Here is a 22,976-nt window from a genome sequence, read left to right on the forward strand (position 1 = left end):
GACAAGATCTCCAAGCAAGAATGGTGAACAGCTTTTCAACACTGCCGTTTTAAGTTAAATTGACTTTAATGACTTTTTTAAAAAGCGTTTAAAGAGACAGAGAAGTCTCTAGCTTTTCAATGCCCTTATGTGTCCGCTCTGACTTCCTAGTTCCAGATGAAAGCTTACTGTGCATGAAGTCTACTGCCATCCATGCCTGGAGGATTGTGTTTAATGTGGGGAAAACAACAAACCATCTTGTGGTATCTTAGAGACTAGCTCATTTATTATAGCATAAACCAAACAATGGAACTTCAATGGGAAATTTCAGGGTAGGGTAAAAGCTGCTGAATTAGCACTTTCAAGATGTTCAATCTATCACCTGTGGCTTGAATTGAAATAAGAGGTTCTAATCCCACTACAGGTGTTGAATTAATTTATCAATGCCAGGATGCTTCTGTTATCAACAGTGTTTCATGAATATCTAAGTAATTATTTTGCATACACTTGAGCGTTAACACAAATCATCACTGTCTTAGCTGCTTTTCCCTGTCTGCCAAAGTTTGTGGGAAAAGCCTTTACCATGATACATGTGTTAGTCTTTAAGGTACCACAAAATTCTGCTGTTTTGGCTGCAACAACCTAACACGGCTACCCCTTTGGGAACTTGGCTTAGGGCATCACAAGTTGTTTGGACCCACAGCTGAAAGAAGCCCCATGACCATATTGCGCCGAAAGCAGGAACTGAGGGACCATTGACTGCTTACTGACCTTTCCAAGACTGTGAAAGTATTTATACTTCCAGCCATTATTAAATCAGTCATGCTCAAAAATAGCACATGTCAAAAGACAAATACAGTTAACTAAATCATCTGATTCAAAGAGGTGAACTTTTAAATGGCTTGTTGCCACTTAAAAAAAAAAATCTGACCATAATTTTATGATTTGACAAGCTAGACACTATGTCTTAAAATCTTCAGTCTTGGTCATTTGGTCATTTCTCCAAGCTCATTAGAATCCATTTGTAATATAAACAAATTACTTTTATAATTAATTACTGCAATTTTATGTGCACTCCATCATGCTACTTTCTGCTGGGTTTTTACTGCCTTGTATTTCATTTCCAAGTTGGCATACATTCAGCAGTCAATAGCTGGCATTCTGCTGACACCAGCATTAGGCAACTTTCCAGACAAGAGTATATCTTCTGAATATGGGTAAATATTTCCTCTCCCCTTCCCAACATTTAACCTTAAAAGCAGATAACCTCTTTTATTAGAGGATACTTGGTTTTTCTTGAAACCAAGGTTCTGGGATGCAGAGTTAACAGTTGCTGATGAGATTACTCAGTCTCCATGCGCCAGACTGTGTCTTTGTCTAATTCAAATATACATATAGACGTGGTTTACGATGCAACACCAAACCACAGGTTGTAGTTATGCACCCAAGTATTTGGCCTGTGTGTTTTTTGGTTCCCACACACCCAAGCAATCTTATAATTGAGGGAACCAAAGTATGCAAAGCACTAATGGTCAGTATGGTGAGGCAGAGCCATAGAGCCACCCTCCCAACACTGGCCTTGCTACAGCTTACCTTGGCATGGCTAGGTAAGGTTGGGGCTGTTCAGATGTAGCACCAGGAGTGCTAAATTAGTTGCACTGTTGCATCTGCACAAAGCTGAGCAGGCCATCATCCTGCCCCCAGCCCTGTCCAGGTAAGCTATAGTGCTACCACTCCCACCACCACTGCTATGAACTTGAAGCTCCATGATTTGGCCAAATTGGGCCAATGTGATCAGCTAAGCAGTCTTTTCTTCTTTTTTGAGGGGGGGGGAGATATTAAGACATGCTAAAACAGGCTGTCCCCATATTGCTGACATAGCCCTTCAGCACTACATGAGAAGTGCAGAAACAAATATTCAACCCCGGTTGATTTGAGCTCAATCCTGATATCTGTTTCAGATTTCAAGAAAATGTGAAACAACAGGATAGTGCCTCTAATTATGGGCAAAGATCTTCTTTTCATTACTTGAATGTAGCCACAGCTCGTCTCCAAACCCTCTTGTATTAGGGAACAGGGGTTCTGAGTCAAAGCATAACTTTAGGAGCCCTGACACCACTCATTTATAAGTTTTGTGGTATGGAAAAGGCTTTTGATGCAGTGAACGGGCACCTCTGATACATGCAAGTCACAGGGCAACTGTGTGGCAAGTAGATAACATGGTGTAAATACTTTTTTCTGTGCAGACTATGCCCTCTATCATATGGACTAGCATATATTTCCATAGATATCCCCATAACTGCTTTGTGGATGCAGCTATCAGAGGTGCCATTATGCTTTCAGAGGGCATTTATTATGTCCAAGCAGCTTTCATTCCCACAAAACCTTGATCATACATGTTCTTAAAAGCCAACATAAGATTTTCAGGGAAGTACATAATACACAATATTACACCCTACACTATCAGAATGCAGCAGCAGCCTTCTGCCCAATGTGCAATTTTTACATGTCCAGGAAAAGACTGATATGAAAGCATTTCCAAACAGTCAATGGTTGATGTGCATTCTTAGATGAAAGATGGGCATGAAAGGGTTTAACCATATGCCTACCTAAATGTTTGGCTCAGCAATTTATTAAGAAGATCAAAACAACCTAATGGCAATGGAGTTCTGCAAAAAGGAATCTTTACACAGAATTTATTACTTGGGAGCAGCTACTTGAAATTATATAATTTTACTAATCTGAAATTAACTGAATACTTCCTGACATTGACGACATCTACTCACCTCATCATCTGAGCTGTTGTAACTGCCAGAAATCTCTTTTTCAGAGTATATTTTGGAAGTAGTTTGCTGGAGAAAATCAGAAATTCTCTGAACCAGAAAGTCTCTGTCTTTTAAATTGGCAAAGAGAAATGTCATTCGATTTTTGGTGCTAATAGACAATGGGCTAGGTAATACACTAGAGCTGTCAGCCTTTTCTACAATAGTCACCTAAGGGAGAGGAGGGCAAAAGAAAATACACACATACAAATTGGTCATATTCCAACAACATCTGGCAATGGCACAATCTTAAATACAATTGGATTATCTAATCATTTTCTAAGGCACCCTCACAGCAGTGAAGCTGAATATCTTATGGCTTTTCCATGTATCCATTTCTGCACACTTCTGGAGCTGCACAAGGATCACAGTCTTATGATATAAGACTAAATAATCTATGAGATCTATCAGTCTGAGCAGGTCTACCAGAGGCACCTAAGGATGAGGGCTTAAGGGAAGAGGTACAATTTTCTTCCAGGAACTCTGAGAGCTATAACATTTTGTTATTCAGCAAAGAAGTGAGTAAATATCCCTCGAAAAGAGCGCTACTGCGATTTAGCAATTCGATGATGTTTCAGACATTTAGGAAATCTGCATTTCAGAACAAAACTGGCCAGAGCAAAAGCAAGGTGCAAGGTGGTAGCAGAAATCTAAGAGTAGTATGGAGACAGGTTGTCTCATTTAGTGACAGTCTCTTGCCCCAAACTGTGCTAATGCCAGGAATATAGAAAACTGCCTAATACCAGGTCAGAGAATTTCTCTCTTTAAACCAATATTGCCTATCCTGAATGGCAATGATTCTACACGGTCTCTCATTATCATCTGCTGCTTGAACACTTTTAACTAGAGATCGGAGGGACTGAACCAAGGACCTTCTGTATGTGAAATATGGTTCTATTTCTGAGATATGGTCCTGCTCCTAAGTCTTAACATTGGCTCATATACAATTAACTGTGTAACTCTCTCTCTCTCTCTCTCTCTCTCTCTCTCTCTCTCTGTGTGTGTGTGTGTGTGTGTGTGTGTTTGTGTAGTTGTGAGATTTTCATTTCAGGAACAGTGCATTAGTTAGAAATGAAAGCAGTATGCTCAAAGACCCTTCTGAAGACCATGAAGAAAAGTTTTAAAAAGCTTTAAACCACTGCTTCTAGATAGCTTATCAGAAGCAATAAAAATTGCATTAGGCACTTCAGGATAATAGGAGTTTCAATGTCCAGAGGCTTTAGTTTCAGTTTGCAGGGTTTTTTATTTTAATGATCTATGGCCAAGCATTATTGCAGAGTTTTAATGTTTCATTAGCAGAAAGGGTAATTTGTTGCCATCCTCCCTTTCATTTAACATATCCTATTAAATTGTATTGAAATATCAGCAGCTATGTCTCAGTTACTTAAATGATATTGTCTTAATACTTCTCCCAGCCAGGTTCTTACTTCCTTTATATAAGCTATAGATCTGTTCATAATGCAAGAGAGCCACATTAACAATGCATATTTCCAATTAAAAGGGAAAGTGTTTTAATAGTCCTTCCTAAGAACATGAAAGTAGCCCTTGATCAGGCCAATGACCCAACTAGTCCAGCATCCTGTTCTCACAGTGGCCGGCCAGATGTCTATGAGAAGTTCACAAACAGGACCTGAACACAACAACACTCTCCCCACTTGCAATTCCCAGCAAACTTCCCAACAGGTCCTTTTTATGTATGACTTACACTACTACTACTAATAATAATAATATTAACAGGACCAGAAATGGAGGGATCCTAATGCAGAGACAGTGTCAGTTTGTTGTAAATTATACTAAGCAAGCAATGGAGTTCATTGCTGAGATGCTCCTTGGAAGCTAAGGAGCCCGTGAACTTGACTTTAGGTAAGGTAAAGGGACCCCTGACCATGAGGTCCAGTCGTGGCCGACTCTGGGGTTGTGGCGCTCATCTCGCTTTATTGGTCGAGGGAGCTGGCGTGCAGCTTCCGGGTCATGTGGCCAGCATGACTAAGCCACTTCTGGTGAACCAGAGCAGCACATGGAAACGCCGTTTACCTTCCTGCTGGAGTGGTACCTATTTGCGTACTTGCACTTTGACGTGCTTTCGAACTGCTAGGTTGGCAGGAGCAGGGACCGAGCAACAGGAGCTCACTGCATTGTGGGGATTCGAACCGCCAACCTTCTGATCGGCAAGTCCTAGGCTCTGTGGTTTAACCCACAGCGCCACCCACGCCCCGAACTTGACTTACATGGTATAATAAAAATGGCCAGACTTGATACCCACCTCTCGTAGAGGGATGATGAGGCTGCACAGGTTTTCTTCCTTGCTAGTGAAACAGATGTAATTTGTAGACACAAACATCTGACCCAAGATGTGCATTTTGTTAAATGGAGTCCAGAGGGTACAATCGGTATGTCCATCTAACTTTTCGTCCTTCGGAAGCCGGAACAAAGCACGGTACCTTTCACTCTTTGCTCTGGCATCAAGATCCCTGAAGTGAGCAGTTCAAAGTTTCGTTGTTCATATTAAAATTCAATGTGCATGCGTATGTCTTCAACAGATTAGATAAATGTACATTGTAAATTAATTCTGCACAAGCACAAATAAAACACCAGGAAATGATATTCTATGGGAGAAATCTGTCATTGCAGTGCTGATGTTTGTATGCTTCATTTATATTCATGCTTTCTGACAGCCTTATAAATTACACCACAAAAATCACTAGCCTGCAATATTTGTCTGCTTTTTACTTATAAGAGGACAGCTGGCTCTCTTTATTTACCCTTATGAGTAAAAAGCAGGCTAATAAAAAATGTTGCAAGACTGCAGGTTGGTGGAGGAAGAACAGAGCATTCCCTGCATTCCTTCTACTCCTCCTCCTTATTTATTGTGTCAATGCACTTCCATGCAGGATGAAGCTTTGCCTCCTGTGCATATAAACAAAGAGGACTGCCATTGGATGGAAGGCCTGCTCCTTCTCTCCACCACAAGCCCTTTTCTTTTCTATACTGGATGCACAGGAAGAGGCCAGCATGGAAATGTAAGAAGTCACTGGATGAAGGATGAAGCCTTCCATTCTTCCTCCAGGTGCCCACTGGTTTTCTTTGCTGGGTGAGGAGGGCTTTCCCCAGCTTCAAGAAAGTTCAGGAGGTGTTTAAAACACCTGGAAGGTTTTCATCTGGTAAAAAAAAGCTTGTAGTGTCAGCACCTGATATGCCTCTTTCTGGGGAGAGCATTCCAAAGTTAGGGTGCTACTATAGAAAAAGGCCCTTACCTTGTGCACCAGTCCTTAGTCTCCATTTCAAACAGCTTCAGTCTTTACATGCTTAATTCTAACTACATTCTGCTAAGGTCAAAGGGCCTATAACAGTCCATTGTAGAATGCTGTTATTTTGACAGGGCTATTATTGTATACAGAGCTTTGAAATACAGGGATATATGTGAATATAGTGACTTTGAAACCTACCGTTTTAGTGCAGATACTTTTTTGGGGGACTTCTTTTTAAGTCTGGGCAATGACCTGTCTTGCTCAAAGCCTTCATTGTCCAAGAGCTGTCTCATGGCTATGTTGGCAAGTTGTTCCATTAGCTTAAAAGTTTCGTTGATGTTGAGGAAGACTGAAAAGAAATGCTGACTGGACCTTGTGCTAACTTTGATCACATCAGGTAAAAGCAGAGTCGCATTCTTCTCAAGCTGGGTGATGTCAACCCACCGGATGACTAGCTTGGCTAATGAAAAGAAATCAAGAGTAAGCAGAGAACAAGACCTTTCAACATTTTCAAATCCAAAAACCACTGGTGATAAAACAGCAAGCGTTTTAACAACCCTATGCACTTCTACCATTATCTTGTTTCAGGGCTCTACAGTGCATGTTTATGCAGAAGTAAGTGTCACTGCTTTCAGTGGTCCGGTCCCCCCCCCCCCCATTTTAATTGTGTTTAGGACTATAGCCTCAGTACAGTGCTGCACTTGGTGCTAGTGGGTCCATTTTGTCAGAAACACAACAATAATTAAGAATTCTGCCATGCATACTTTCAGTTTCAAATAATCTCATTTTTTAAAAAAGCAAAATTCTACACAACCAATGTTTAGTTTGCAAACAAGCCAACTTCAAGCTATGGGTGAACAAACAGGACTGTTCGACTAGCTTGTACAACTAACCAGCTTTGGTTGGTTCACACATCATTCTAAGGCTGAGATCCTTTGAAAATGGAAGTCAACTTAGCAATTCCTCCTTCTAGGGAGGATAAGAGGGAGAGAGCAAGAGCCTGCTGCTTTGTTTGGGCTTGCTGTGCTTCACCCCATATAAAAGTGAACTAGCCCAAGCTCAAAGAAAATCAGGCTCTCTACAATTAATAGTCAATATAGTTAACTGGAACCAAGTACAAAAGCATTATAACCACTGAATGCCAGGTTGCTGTGCACAAGCAAGAGGAACTGGCTATCCCATTCATGCCTTGCTTGTAAGCTTCCTGGAGGCATCGGTCCGGACTACAGAAAGAGCAATATGTGCTTATGTTCTCATATCAGCCAGCTGTCCCTACACACAATGTACACTAGAATGAAACCTCCTTCTAATCAGTCCAGAGTGTTGGAATAGGAAAAACAAATATGAGACATACAATAAATTAGTACTAGGGCTCCATGCAGTAACTTAATCCACTATAGGCAAAAACACCACAACACACTATAGGACAGGAATGGGGAACCTGAGGCCCTCCAGGTGTGTATGGACTCCCAGCTCCCATCATCCCTGACCACTGGGCATGCTGTCTGCGGCTGGGAATTTTGAATCGAACAACATGTTAAGTCCACAGGTTCCCCACTGCTGTGAATCTCATGATGGATTCAGGAAGTAAGAATGTCTGTAATTATCCTGGCAGTAGGATGTTGATGAGCCAATTGCTTGTCAGGCAAGGTGCCATTAATCAGATAGCTCTGCAGTATAAAGCTGTAAACATCTTATAGAGAGTGACCACACAAATGGTGAAGGTTCAGTGAATGTGTGTGTGCCTGAGTTATCACCAACTGCCCTGAGGCAGAAACTAAAATTGTTTATGAACAAACTCAATTGTATACGATTTAGCTCTTTTGTCCGTAATCACTGCTTATATATTGCTTCCACTCCTTGACAAATACATCACCCAGTGTCTGTTTCTTAAACCTGAGCAATGAAAACTCATTCAAATAAGGATTAAGCACAGCCACTTCAGACCATCAGGCCACTTTTCCCTCTGCTCGACATCCATGAGGATGTGACTGCAGGCTTTCTTCAACATGGTCAGCTTTTGGAAGGGACACTTTGCCCCCTCGCCATACTTCTTGGGCATCATATATTGCCACCGTAACACCAAGCCTAAAGCCAGAATGTTCCACGTCTCCACATAAGTGACACTTAAAATCAACAGGCAACTCTAACTAGAAGGATAAAACATAGTTTAGTGATCCATGTGCTGTCACCAGTTCCTGTACTACATCAAGTCCACAAACAATGACTATGTGTATCGTTCTAAACCACCAACTTCAAAACACACACACAAAGATTAATAGAAACCGAAGTCTCTCATTCATACCTTCCCGTCCCATGAGGAAGGAATAAAAGCAGAGGTGGTTAATGCTGAGATACATCCAGCCCTGACGAGGCACCTTCCCTTTCCAGTAACTGCAGGAGTAGTAATTCACCAGCTTCTCTTCCTCCGGCATCCCAAACAGTTTGTGGAATTTCACTATGGCTTCCTTAAATTTTTCAGTGTCGTCATCCTCCTTGATACCATTAATTTTGTTAAATTCTGCAATGATGCCCTAAAGCAGAAGATCAGACAGGACAGTTTGGCTTCCCCCCAAAATATATGTGTGCTATTATGGAGTTCAAAATTCCAGCATTTAAAAAAAGAAAAGGTTTGGGGAGAGGAAGAGAACATATTTTCAGTACGCAACCCAACTGGCATACTGCAAAGACGTGGGGCTGTAGTCAAATTAGCAGAATGACAAGATGAGTCTGCATCAGGGTTGGGGAATCCATAGCCGTTCAGATATTGTTGGGTTGGAAATCCCATAGGCCCCAGCCAGCATGGCTAATGGTCAAGGATAATGAGAGCAGAAGTTAGAGGTGGATTTAGGAAAGCATGACCAGTTTTCCTGCAATGGGCGCTGAGCCGAGAGGATACTACAACAATGGTGTAAAACAGTAAGCAAGAGGTGGGGGGCACTGAATTTTGGCATTGCACAGGGTGCTGCTGAAATTTGAAAGCCCAAAGTCTGCCACTGCTGTAGTCCAGCAATTTCTGCAAGGCCAGACCCCTGGTCCATATGTTCCATTGGAGTCTTTCTGGCTGTTGTTGGACTACACCTCTCATCAGGCCAGTGGTGAGGGGTGATGGCAGTCCAAGAAAGTCTGGGGGCCCAAGGTTGGGAAAGGCTCTTCTATTGCCTTCAGAAACCACAGGATGCACATAAATCACACTAACAATTTCCAGAGGAGCTTTAAAAAAAAAGGGAGAGCCTTACAAAGTTCACACAGAAGCATAATATTGCTTACTTTAACTCGCCTGTGGAAACAACTGGCTATTAAGAAGAAAAAGGATAACAACAAGAAGATTGAAAGATGGGACTGGGGAACACTAAAAGCAGCAGAAATATGAGATGACTGGACCCTTACTGAACTCGAAGCATGGGAACCCCCAACAAAAATATATCATTTGGCAAAATATTTGGACTTTATGATATATATTGGTATAATTTGGAATAATTAATGTGATATGATTGGATTGTTAATTGGAAAACTTAATAAAAAATATTTTTTTTAAAAAAAAACCAATTTCCAGAGGAGTGGCCATGCTAGTTTGTTGCAACAAAAACAATAACTCTGGTGGCATATTATAGACAAACAAAAGCTTTTGTCATTTCAGCTGTGTTGCCGTGTTATCAGTTTTAGCCTTTAAGGTATCACAAGACTCTTTGCTATTCTAAGTTACCAAAGCAACAAAGAGGAGAGTGCTGCAAGACAAAACCTTAATTGTTAAATCTAACCTACACAGGGCATCTCAAGAGATTAGATCTTGGCCATATGGATTTCCCAAACTACCAAACAAACTAGTTATTCTCTGCTAAGAAAGGACCTGGCCTTACTCCCTCTCAAACAATAGCATCCCAAGCCACATGGTAAACCTGTTTTGGTAAACTGATTGCAAAAGATTAAAAAGAAAAAAAGAGTGATGTGTTGATGGGGAGGTGTTCTGCTGTTACAAGATAAAAATTCTGAAATTCCACGTGGCTAGCATAAGTCGATTGCTAAACCTGAAGATAGTTATGTGATCTCACCCTTATCTATGCAACTTGATAATACCAATGTGTCTGTTTACACTGATGCCTGCTTCCTCAAACCAAATAATGAAGCTCACTGGAATCTGTGCTTACCAAAACAGAGAAGTACACAAACCAGCAAATCAAGTATAAAGGACAAGCTTGCATAATAGTTTTTTCCTGGTCATGAGGATAATTAACTGTGCTGACAATATATGTACACACTACCTGTATTTTTCCTTTGACAAATGTGTTTATGTCATTTTCATTTTCAAAGATCGAAAGAGTTTGTAGTAAATTCTGTTCAAGCCATTCCCAGTGCTCAGTTATTTCTTTCCTTGAACAACCTAAGACAAGAACAGGATAAATTGCTAGATTATGTCTGGAATTTGACCATCATAAAGCAAAAATAAATAAATATATTTATGGATAGGTGTGCAACAGTATGTTTATTGGATAACCAAACCAAAACAAACCCAACAGAGAGAATACTGTGCATTTTAAAGCAAACCAGTACAGAAGAGTAATTTAATTCAACAGAACACCACGGCCCACTTCAGTTGTAACAAGAAGCCATGGTATCCTGCCATATGAACATGACATAGTTCTTAGGGCAGTGGGTAGCACTGTGGTCTAAACCACTGAGCCTCTTGGGTTTGCTGATCAGAATGTCAGCAGTTTGAATCCCTGCAACGGGGTAAGCTCCCATTGCTCTGCCCCAGCTCCTGCCGACCTAGCAGTTTGAAAGCATACCAGTGCAAGCAGATAAATAAGTACCGCTGGGGCGGGAAGGAAAATGGCATTTCCATGCGCTCTGGCTTCTGTCACATCACAACCCCATATTCGCCTTTGACTGGACTTAACCGTCCATTCCCTCCCCTCCTTAGCATGCCTTGCTAAGTTTTCACTTCCCATCTTAAACAAAACACGGTTCCTCATGAGGTCTGAACTTTAGGATGTGTAGTTTGCCTATACTTTCCAAACAAGGCAGGAAATGAAACCATAGTGTGATCCTGGCTTGTTCTTAGGTAAAATACAGTGTACTGCTAGGGGAGGGAGAAAGCTCATAGTCCATCCTCTGCTAGCCCCCCAAAGGCTAAAATAATTTGTGGACTTACTAGGAAGGTAGGCTTAACTCCCTCCTATTATAATCAATGGGATTTAAGTGATTCATGTCAACAGAATTATGCCCATAGATTACGCTGAACTCCTGAATGAATAGAAGTTATACAGTACATATTATATAAATCACTCAAGAGCTTGCTCCAACAGTGCCAGGAAGGCATAGGTATGTGGAAATCAATTATTTCCTAGCCACAAAATTAGAAAGCTAACACAGTAGTGAAATGATTTCCTGGGAATTGCAAGCATAAGCTTATCTCCAGCCCAGCTCGGCTGATGAGGAATGAGATCATTCTCTGCAGCTTCCAGGGAGGCCTGGCATTTCTGCTCTGCCTTTTCAACACAAATCATTTCTGAGAGCCTACATAATTTAAACAGCGGCAGCAAAGGCCCATATGTGATCATCATGTTGGGCTTTGCTTGCAATTACTGCATGAAATTGTATTGTTATAACTCCGGATGTGGCTTTAAAGACCGAGTTATTCTTTCCATGGCTTTTTACACACCTACAAAAGAGCCATAACACAACGTATAGGTAATGCACTTAAAATCGCCAGAGAGATGCAAAATGATGATGTCTTGCCTCCTGTGGAGCAATAAAATGCAGAGTTACCATGCCATTACCATCACAGTATCTGTAGTCATCGTCTGAATTATTTTTTATATATGGATTATTAAAGCTGAGGTTACTATTCACTGTTTCTAAATATGGATACAACTGCTGTCACACTTCAAAACTTTTTGTTGTTGCTGTTGTTGTTCCTGCTTGCTATTCTCAGGAATTTTATTTATTCTGAAACAGGAATGTATTTTTTCCAAAAAAGAAAAATACTAATATTTCTCAGCTTTGTTCCTTTCTTTCCACTAGCAATTCTGTTACGGGAAAGACAATTAGGGCACTCAAATATATTTTCATAAAAGGAATGTAAGAGACACATTATTTAATGAAAAGTGTGGCCCACCTGTACCTGCACACAGGGGGGCGTAGGAAGGGGGGCGGTGGGAGCAGTCGGCCCCAGGTGTCATCCCTGAGGGGGGTGACAAAATCCCCCTGGGTGGATCGCTGCCCTGCCCTCCAGGCACTGATCACCACACCAATGGCCCCCAATAGGTGCTGATTGCCATGCTGATCACCCCCAATGGGCGCTGATCGTTACATAAAACTGCAACAATGTCAAAATAGCTAATACTAGCCAGAGTTTATTACTCTTGTCATAGTCAATGCTTACAAGGAAAGGGAGCAAAAAATTCCATATAAGAGAGGAAATGTGGGAACAGTATCTGTACACAGCTTGGTATCCTGTTCTTAAGTGTCTTAAGAGTTTGACAGTATTACATCTACAATAGACCACAGCCACTGCTCAATATAATCTCACTAGATTACAACAGGCTACAATGCAACACAATGGGTTGGATCCAGACTCAACCGTGCTTTGAGTACACTTATACAAATCAATGGGGTTTAGTCACAACTAATTTGTACCCACTGCTTTCAATTCGTGTAATCTAAGCATGAGTAAATCTGGATAAAATCCAGTAACAGCAATGTCATATTATAGACAAAAGTTTGATGGGGTTAATCGCCTGGTCTGATAGTTACAGAAGATTAAATGGAAAATAGCGTAACTTTTTAGCATTTCAGAGCCTGGATCTCATAAATGACCTGCTACTCAAGTACGATGTCATCACACAGTATAGTGATACCTCAAGTTACAGACGCTTCAGGTTACAGACTCTGCTAACCCAGAAATAGTATCTCGGGTTAAGAACTTTGCTTCAGGATGAGAACAGAAATTGCGTGGCGGTGGCAGCAGGAGGCCCCATTAGCTAAAGTGGTGCTTCAGGTTAAGAACAGTTTCAGGTTAAGAACGGACCTCCAGAACGAATAAAGTTCTTAACCCGAGGTACCACTGTACAGGCAACCCCCTCATTTACACGTCTTCCACTCACAGAAGACGTTTATATGGGTCACTGCAAAATAAATAAATAAATTGGTCTTCCTTCCTGGAAAGGATGGAAGGCGCGCCATTCAGGGCTCCGATCAAGAGAAGGCTTGGGACAGGCTAGGTAGCGGCCTTTAGCGACTTCCAGGCAACAGCCCCAGCGGCACACATGCATCTCTTTCTTTCTTTCTCTCTCTCCTCTCTGCGGACCCTCCCTATTAAAGTAGGGTGCTCCCCACTTTATGTCATTTCACTTATTCATGTGGGGGCCCCATGTAAGTGAGGGGATGCCTGTCATCATGACAGTATGCAATTCAGTACTCCTACGAGCTACATGGAACATCCAGTCCTCTAAGAAACTGGTAATTTTAGCCACTGTTAAAATACTTACCACAGGCAATTGTCCAATATATCATAGAGTCCGGAGCCTGGTAAAGAATTCGATATGGCGCTACCCTTGCACTTGAATCCAGCACAACATCAAGAGTTCCCACAAGAAGACCTAGAGGGGGGAAAGGAATTCAGTGGTGAACAGTACTGCTGGATACATGAACTTAACAGTACATTCCAGCCCAGATTTTAAAAAACCCCAAACAGATAAGAAAGATATATTTAATGTCTGAGAGCCTGAAGATAGTGACTAGATTGTCGGCCTTAGATTGGGTGATGTGAAACTAAAGTGCTAATCTGAGCAATTTAAAAGAGACAAAATTAAAAAGAGAATCAGCATGAAAGGCAAGTTTATATAGGTAACCAGGTCACTGACTGAATGAACTCTTCTCCTAGGGCTTAAACAAGTGCTTAACAGCAGTGGTAGCTAACTTACTTCTTCTATTCACAATTCTTTAGATCCGCTCTTTGTTTGACCTGTCACAATTTTACCCAGTCATCACAAAACCTTTCGGGCCATGCATAATCTGAACGGTTAACTAGTCACAGGTCATTCCTCAGCCTTCTAACTTGGGAGATAGCCATGCCTCGCCACATCCTGGTTCACATTTGGGATTTTCCTTATAGCTCAAAATAATGTTTTTAAAGACCGCCACCAACACAGAGACATAGCCACATTCCAGTTACTACAGAGTGCAAACCAGCATTAGAAATTTCTCCACGTAATTAAAATGAAACATTTAGTAGGCACTCGGTTGATCTCTCTCTCCTCTGGAAATGCATCTGTTCATAGTCCTTTGGCCAGGAGTAAGTAATCTCTCCACTCCTCTATTCATACCCATTAGCCCTCTACCCTCCTTTTGTTTTTAGTCTCAGTCAATAAGAGGGAGGTGTAGCCTGTGCGGCGTTAACATATTGAACTACACTCTGTTCGTATAAGAGCACAGTGTAATAAATAATTGAGCATAATTTGAGACATTGACCTTGCTTGTCCCTTCTTCAGCCTTTGTTGTGCATGAAGAAAATGCTTCAGTGAGCGCTTTCCCAAACATTTTCTTGTCAAGCTGAAAATGTATTCAAGAACCAGCTCTTCCTCTGATGCGTATTCTCTGCAGAGGAATCAGCATCAGAGGCAGCCTTAGCACAGTTGGGCACAGGACGAGGGAGGGATGTTTCAACTCAGGACTGTCTGAGACCTTTGCAATATGCCTTTGTAGACATCGTCCTGGGAGAGGGAGAGGAAGGAGTAGCAGGTGCAGCAGCTATCTGACACCCCATAGCAAGGAATACCATTTTAGGGGGTGAAATTTAATTATTGCAAATTTCTTCCATGAGAGGATCTTAAAAATGTGGGTTTCTTTTGGTGTGAGAAATTCAAATCTGCTTCTGTTTCAAGGCCTCCACAACCTATTTCCAGAACCCTGGATATTTCACCCCCCCCCAGTGATGCCTGGTTAACCTTTATGAATGAAACATACCTTACCATGAAATATGTCCAACACATGTAAACGTACGACATCAGAGATTTAATATACTAGGTTCAACTGGAAATACACAATTTACTCCAAACACTACTTTATTGGTGCTTAGGTAAACACATTTAAAGTTTTGAAAACCATATCACATGCAGTTGCATGCTAGGAACAGTCAGGTTTTTCTATTCATCAAATGGCACCACTGCAAGGCATCACAGTTACCATGGAATTCTTGGCATAGGGCAGTGCATACCTTACAGTGGAACTGATGAAAGTTCAAAACTGAATGAGATTTTTAAAACAGCATTATTTCATGATTTGAGTACAATAGTTTGCAAACTTTCTAATTTTGAGGAAAACAGGTTGTGGATCACAGAAGTTTGATATTCCCTAATTATTTGTCGCTTTTAGACTGATTGAAGAACTATTCAGCTACATATATTGCTACATTCAAGAGTTAAATCCAATCATACACAGTACTGTATTATGCTTCCTGGAAAAGTGGTCATACTTGCCACCATAATGTGTCAGCTTTGGAGTCAAGTCTCTGTCAGAGACCCGCTGATAATTCATAGGAGGTCAGTAGAACCAACAAGAGCAACAACAAAATCCACAATGGTTTATGTTGTGGTTCTTATGACTTTTACTCAAGTGAGGTCCCTATTTCTTTCAACCAAGGCTACTGTAGCTTGGCAAACCAAAAACACATGTACAGTTATGTGCTAGTGATGCATAGATCCCTTTGCAGCCCAATGGGGATATGGGGTCACATCACCTTGAGAGACACTAAACCTCAAAAGTCATATTACCATTCTAAAGACTACAGGCTTGCTGCATTTGCAACACGGCTCAATATTCGATGTTCATATGTTGCATAACAGATTACCAGAGGGACAGAAATATGTTGTTGTTGTTGTTGTTGTTGTTGTTGTTCAGATAAGCGTGCCCCCGCAACAAAGAAAAAATTCTAGGAATTCAAGGAAATGCTTTTAATAAAATACTGTACAGAATAGCCATAATATATCTAAATATGCCTGATGCATGCTAAGATGCAAATGTGGGACATTTGCCCACATTTGGTGGGAATGGCCTCAGGTTAAAAAAATTGAAAAGATTACAGATAGTGCAGGGAGTAAGATATTTCTGGATATTTGATTCAGTTAAAACTTTGTGTTGTGTTATTGGGAGCAATAAAAGGTCAACTCAGGAAGGAACATATAGCATGAGTCATGCCAATATTAACTACAGCATATATGCTGCTGGCAAAAGCATGGGAAATAGATATGTTGTCATCTCCAGACCAATGGAAAGAGATGATATGGAGCTGTATGCTACCGAAAAAGATGACCTCTTATAAACACTGGTGGGAAAGAAGAAATATAGCATCAGAGACTTTCCAGAACATGTGGACACTTAAAAATAAATAAATTCAGAAGAGATATATTCCATTCCATTGAACTGCCTGAGATGGGAAGCAGGGTTCAGCTTTGCCAAAAGACCAACTCCATCAGCCACCACCTGCCCCTGAGTTACAATTTTAGGAATTGGCACCCAAGTTTGCTTTTTCCCTCTTCCTTCCCTGTCCCTTACTTTTTGCGTGCTGTGTTTTTTAGATTGAAAGCTTGTGGGCAGGGGCTGTCTTGCTTTCATTTATTATATGTAAGCCACACTGGGAGCCTTTTTAGCTAAGGAGCAGGGAACAACAGACTGACCAACCAAGTAACTTCGCAACTACAGCCATACTGTCCATTTGATGCAAGAACTGAGAAACTGAATAGGATGCAAGGATGAAAATGTGCATGCACTGTTTCTTTCTTATCTTAATGACTTGCAGACTTAATGATTCTTTTGAACTATCAGCCCCCCAACCCGCAACGAACACAATTTTTTAAAAAAATACTTCCATTGCAACAGTGTTTCCACTAGAGAAGTGCTCCAAAGGCTAGGGACATTACAATTTCATGCAATAAGGTTAATCACAACTGGGAACTTCAATAATGAAGATGCAACTTTTAGCTTGTTGGTAATCTTCTCAAGTAACAGCTCTCCAAAGAGACAATGCTCAACACGTTGTAATTAGGTACGAACTGCATTGAATACTAGCCAAATTCCAAAAGTGAAGATTTCTTCATTAACAGCCTGATCTGCCACAGCAGAAACCCAACTGTTTCCTTTCACACTGAGAACGAAAGCAAGGCTTGGACTACAAATCTGCTAGACTTTAGGAAAAGCTATCAAGACTTGAGCCTTTAAATATTACATCATACTTCTTTCCCAAGTGACATTTTAACAGAAACAACTGCTTTCTCTCCCCCTGAGATAGGAATACTTCATGTCATGCAATTTTATTTTATTTCTTTAACCAGAGCCCTGGCATCCCCCAGCAGAGTAAATTACAAAATGGCAGCTAGGAGGCAGAAATAGAACAAGCAAGAAAACGGCAACGCAAGGGTAGACACAGCCATAATTACCAGCTGCATCCCATGAACCATAGTCACTAAATTTAATGGGCATTACTCACAAATCAGTGTGTATAAGATTGGAGCAGGCATTTTCAGGAGGCGAGACTTTTCTCCCAGTCCTATACATGTTTACTACTACCAACTAATGCATTTACCTTTTCAGATTTAAACAAGGTAGTTAGTAGTTTATTACACATTTGTGTGATTTAGTTACTCAACCTGTTTTCTTTTCATTTATTACTGAAATAGTAGGAGGCATTTGCCCTCAGCTGCCACCAAGACTCTGGAGAATGAGAAAATCTGCCAGTCACCCCCCCCCCCCCAGCAATGGATTAAAAAGATCAGCTCTCTCAGTTTTTAACCTGTTTGTAGGTTTGTCAGGAATACTTGATTAATACAGCTTGTATTGAGTTTTTTCCTCTATACTCTAGAGGTAAAATTGTTCCCCAGCTGTCTCATTTAACTTTTGAAGAAAGAAAACATCCGCAGCAGATCCATCCACTCCTCTCAGTGCTGCTTCCCCACCCCAAAGAGTGAAAGCTTTGAAGAGACTGAATACAGCTTTCTTTCACAAAACTCCTGAAGCACAAAACTATTCCTTATAAGCGAAATCTGAATCTGCAAAAAGCACTGTAAATTCTCACAAGTTCCATGCCATCATGCAATATGATCCCTATCAAAAGACAACTAGAAATCATACGAAATGTATAGTAAATTTTCCTTTCCGTCCCAAGAAAAAGGCCCATTTTACAGATGAGACTATCCCAGAGGTCATCAGTGAGTCAATGGGAGAGAAAGAACTCATGGCATATTCAAAACAGAAAAAAAAGAAGTGAGCTAAGACAAAGACTCTGTGTTCACATATGCAGGATAATTAATCCCCTTTTATAGCTTGGCCATCTGGAGGCTGAGAGAGAACAACAAAACCCAATGCATCTCTTTCACTACTTAAAATGTCATTTAATAAGAAATATCAGTGGAAAACCTATTTGTGGACTGTACCACTTTTTAAAATGCTCTTCCATAAATAATAATTATCAATAATCAGAAGACAAATCCTTGCACATAGAAGCTAGTTTGTAGTGGGAGGAGGCTAGAACCATTATCTCCAGCATTTAGGGCAGGGTGGTCCAAGAGCCACATCTAGCCCCCAAGGCCCTTTTTAGCAGCCCCTGGCAATATTTGAAACCTGCCCCACCACCTCAGCTCTTGTTCTGCCTTCCCAAAGCCAGGTAAGCTATGCTTATTCTATCTGCCCTGTTTAGATACAAAACTGAAGGGGTCTATTATTTTGCGCAACAGAACACAGCACACAGGTGAGTGGATCTAGTTAAACTCAAAGTTCTGTGTTCCAGATGATTCCCCCCCCCCCGCCCAGTTTGTATTAGGTAGCAAACTAGCCAGAGTGATACAGCTAAGGGAAAGGAGATTCATCTCTCATCTGCACATACATTCAGCTATAAAAAGGAGCACAATTTCCAACCCTACCTTTGTTTTCTATTTATTTTATGCTATATTTAGATCTCCAATCAGCCAAAGTCCTCTGGCCAGTTTTTATAGCCAGTAAAATGTACAGGTAAATACCATAATCCTGTATTGCTGTGCACTGCTGCTCTGTGCTGCTGTTTTGTTGTTGCTTTTTTGTTTCATTTTGTTATTTTTATTTTAATGTGGGGTTGTTGTTGTTTTTTTGGTGAATGGTAGACTTTAAGTACAAATGAACAACAAATAAAATCGCCCAAATACAAACACCATAAAATCTCAAACTAAAGCAAAAACATTACTAGAGTGACATTAAAAACACGCTGGCATAAAATGGAATACAAAAGCCAACCTAAAAGAAAAAGAAAAAGAAAAAGAAAAAGAGAATGAAGTTGTGGGATGCAATGTAAACGTTTAAGGAAGTAAGTCCCACTTAACAAGGTAGGCCTCATTCCTAAGCAAATATGAACAGAAATGACTCCACACACATTTAGGGAGTAGATTGCTTTTTGGTATAGGCAGGTAACTCCAACATAAGCACACAAAACACAGACACAACACAACACACAAGCACTACGATACTCTGATTAAACCACACAGTTATATACACCTATTCTGATTCCCTTTTACACGTACACATACAAATGAGAAAAGACTCTTCCTTTTTCTGTTTCCTTTCTCACACAGACCCACATCCCACCACTAACCAGTTTTATTGCTTTACTGATAAATTCAACTTTAGCTAGAGCAGTGCCTTTCCCTGATATCAGTAAAACACGGGTGACACAAAATTTTAATAGTAAACAAGCAAAGGAACAGATCACTGCTGAACTGTGTTCACCATCGTGAGAGCTGAGGTGATGATGATGATGATGATGATGCTTCCTCAGCTGTTGTCATTGGCTGTGGACTGCCTGTGATGTCACAAAGCACATGGCATCTGAGTGGATACAAAAAGGTGAACCAAGGGGGAAACCAAGGCAAAAGTAGTTTTACTTCCCAAAGAAAACACAGTGGGAAATAGCTGTGGTGTTCAGCACTGGGTGGTCTCCTTCCATGCCAAGGCAAGCCAGCAGATGGAACAAACTAATCATCCAGCAGCATGCTGTGGATCAATAAGGCGGCAAGTTTTTGTGGCTTGAAACCAGATGATATCCATAGCTAGAAGCTGTCTGCTGTCTGGTGATGGACCTAGCAGAAGCTGACAGATGTTGGTGGGTGGAAGCTGGTAAAGTTCGTATTTGGATGTTGGAGGATGCTGCAAGTCTGAAGCAGGCTGATATTTGTGGGTATAAACTGGTTGAAATTCACTTTTGGAAGCCCAACAGAAACTATGTGGCTATTTGTGGATAGAAGCTGGGGTATATATGTGAATGAATGGAGAATGGCCGATTAATGAATGTGTCTGTGCAAATGTCAAGCTTTGAATGTGTTTGAAACAAATGGTGTGTGTCTGGGTAAATTCAGAGGTGGCATAGTTCACCCTCTGGATGTGGCGTGCCTGGGAATTACGCATTCAAGAGGTCGCTCTCCAGGTGAAGGGTGCATGCATGAACCAGTCAACATTCATGGGTGGAAGCCAGTGGAAGTTGGGGGCTGAAGTCAGGAATGAAATTGGCAGAAGCTAGTGGAGATGCCTGGGTGATACTGCTGGATGGTAGCCATTCCTCTCATTGTGTTTGTGCCTTTCACGGTTGTCAGAAGCTGGCAAGCTTTTTCCATAGACCACTTGTGAAAGTAACGAAGAGAGCAGTAGGCCTTAAGAAACCCAGCTTCTATTTCTAAATAAATGGCTTTCTAAATACATCTAGATGGGACGTGGGTGGCGTTGTGGGTTAAACCACAGAGCCTAGGGCTTGCCGATCAGAAGGTTGGCAGTTCAAATCCCCGTGATGGGGTGAGCTCCTGTTGCTCGGTCCCTGCTCCTGCCAACCTAGTAGTTCAAAAGCACGTCAAAGTGCAAGTAGATAAACAGGTACCGCTCCGGCAGGAAGGTAAACGGCGTTTCCGTGTGCTGCTCTGGTTCGCCAGAAGTGGCTTAGTCATGCTGGCCACATGACCCGGAAGCTGTACGCCGGCTCCCTCAGCCAATAAAGCAAGATGAGTACCGCAACCCCAGAGTCGTCCACGACTGAACCTAACGGTTGTCAGGGATCCCTTTACCTTTAAATACATCTAAGTAGTGTTCGATACACAGACCCCCACCGCAAGACAGATAATAGAAAGCTGTGCAAATAGTTCCCCAGCTGTTGCCATTGGGTACAGACTCCCTGTGATGTCACAAATGGACGAAGTGGCTGAGGGGAAAGAGGCAGCTACTAGTGGAAAGGAAGGAGGGGAGCAGGACCAGCAGAAGGAAGAGGTGGGGCTGGGGGTTGGGCATGCAGGGCTAGCTGGAGATGCAGAAGGGAAATCTGGGTTGACTCCCTCCTGTCTAACTGAGGTGCCAACATTTTGCTCTCTCAAGGCTCCTCTGTGTGTCTTGCGATGCCCACATAAGGGTAAAAGGAAATAAAATCATGACTGATTTTGTCACGAAGAATCCTCCAGCGCTAGTCACCTTATAAGGTTCCCTGGGGGGTCGAAAAGCCTTTTTAGCTGAACTCTGCTGTGTTTGGCAAGGTGTTTCCCTCAGGGTCAACTGCTTCAAACTTTTAGAAGAGAGAGACTCGGTGCAATGTAGAGGCTCAGCACGCGAACTATGATGAGCCTCAGAGAACCTGAAAGTCCTGACTGATAGGTTTTCAAACACGAAAGCACAGAACAAAAAAATATGCATACCCAGCGTTCTGAGATGGTCCTCTGAGTGCTTTGCATCATGTGGTCTGCAAGTGAGCCCCATGCACCTAATGCACTCATTTAGCATTCTGAGAATATCAGCTTTCATTGTAAAAAGTAATTTTCTAGCTTTTGTGGTTGCAATTTGATCTCGGTACATAATGGGGGTGGGGAGGGAATCTGATGTAATTCACTATATTGGATAAGCTGCCCACCCTGTCTTATAGGAACATGCTTAGTGAACATGTCCACTGATATAGGGCTTCGTGGAAAGGCAAAGCAATGTTGTGGTGAACTTGGCTATCTGCCCAGGAATGTAAAACCCCAGTGCATAAGATTTTTTAAAGTGCCTCAATCAGCCATAGGGGAGATGAAGCCTGGGGGCTAAGTACCCCATACATTTAAAGCACAGTTCCCCTCACCTAAAGAATCCTAGGAACTGTAGTTTACCTGACATACAATTCTCAGCACCCTTAAACTACAGTTCCCATGATTCTTTGCTGGGGGCGTGTGCTTTAAATGTATGATGTGTACTCAACAAAAGTGAGTAATCATATCACTGGCTGAGCACATTTACTCATCAGGAAGCATGAGCTCAGCAAACTCTCTTATACTTGAATGATCCTCTATCAAAGAAGCAAAACATGCCAAGAAGCAGCTATGGGTGTTTCAAAATTTCAGGTTCCCAAGTGAGAATTGACAACCTGGAAGGAGACTGGGAAGTATCTCATATTGCATATGAAAATCATAAACAGTTGTGTTGGTCCATTGGGGTAGATGTATAATTTATTGCTGGAATGGCATACAAAAGATGAACAAATGAAATCTGTAATGATTGAATGGGCCAGGGATGTGGGGCACAATATCATGATTGTGGATTGGGAGAAATTGTGGAAAAAAGGAATAAAATTTACAGCTTGTAATGTATTAAGAGAAAATTTGATGAAAATGATGTACAGATGGTATTTAACACCAGTGAAGTTAGCAAAAATGTATCATACTCATGATAATAAATGCTGGAAATGTAAAGAAAAAGAAGGAACCTTTTACCACATGTGGTGGACGTGCCCCAAGGTAAAAGACTTCTGGGAAAGGATTTATAATGAACTGAAAATAAAGTATTTATAATGAACTGAAATGAAGTGTTGAAAAACACATTTATTAAAAAACCAGAAGCCTTTTTACTTGGTATAGTGGGCGATGAAATCCCCAAAAAGATGTTACTTTTTTCTGTATGCCAC

General features: G+C 41.3%; 1 protein-coding gene across 2 annotated transcripts in view; it reads right to left on the reverse strand.

Moving 5' to 3' along the window:
* The window catches only part of TBC1D9 (TBC1 domain family member 9), a 52,591-nt gene that overhangs the window by 19,081 nt on the left and 10,534 nt on the right, over positions 1–22,976 (reverse strand). For both annotated transcript variants that reach the window (XM_083519866.1, XM_083519865.1), the window contains exons 2-7: positions 13,540–13,650; positions 10,312–10,430; positions 8,355–8,583; positions 6,248–6,509; positions 5,065–5,272; positions 2,766–2,972 (exon numbers count right to left, since the gene is read on the reverse strand). In XM_083519866.1, the coding sequence (XP_083375992.1) occupies positions 2,766–2,972; positions 5,065–5,272; positions 6,248–6,509; positions 8,355–8,583; positions 10,312–10,430; positions 13,540–13,650 (1,136 nt within the window). The remainder of the gene's footprint in view (positions 1–2,765; positions 2,973–5,064; positions 5,273–6,247; positions 6,510–8,354; positions 8,584–10,311; positions 10,431–13,539; positions 13,651–22,976) is intronic.

The sequence above is a fragment of the Podarcis liolepis genome (assembly GCF_965112155.1).
Source record: "Podarcis liolepis genome assembly, chromosome: 9".
NCBI classification, from domain to species: Eukaryota; Metazoa; Chordata; class Lepidosauria; order Squamata; family Lacertidae; genus Podarcis; species Podarcis liolepis.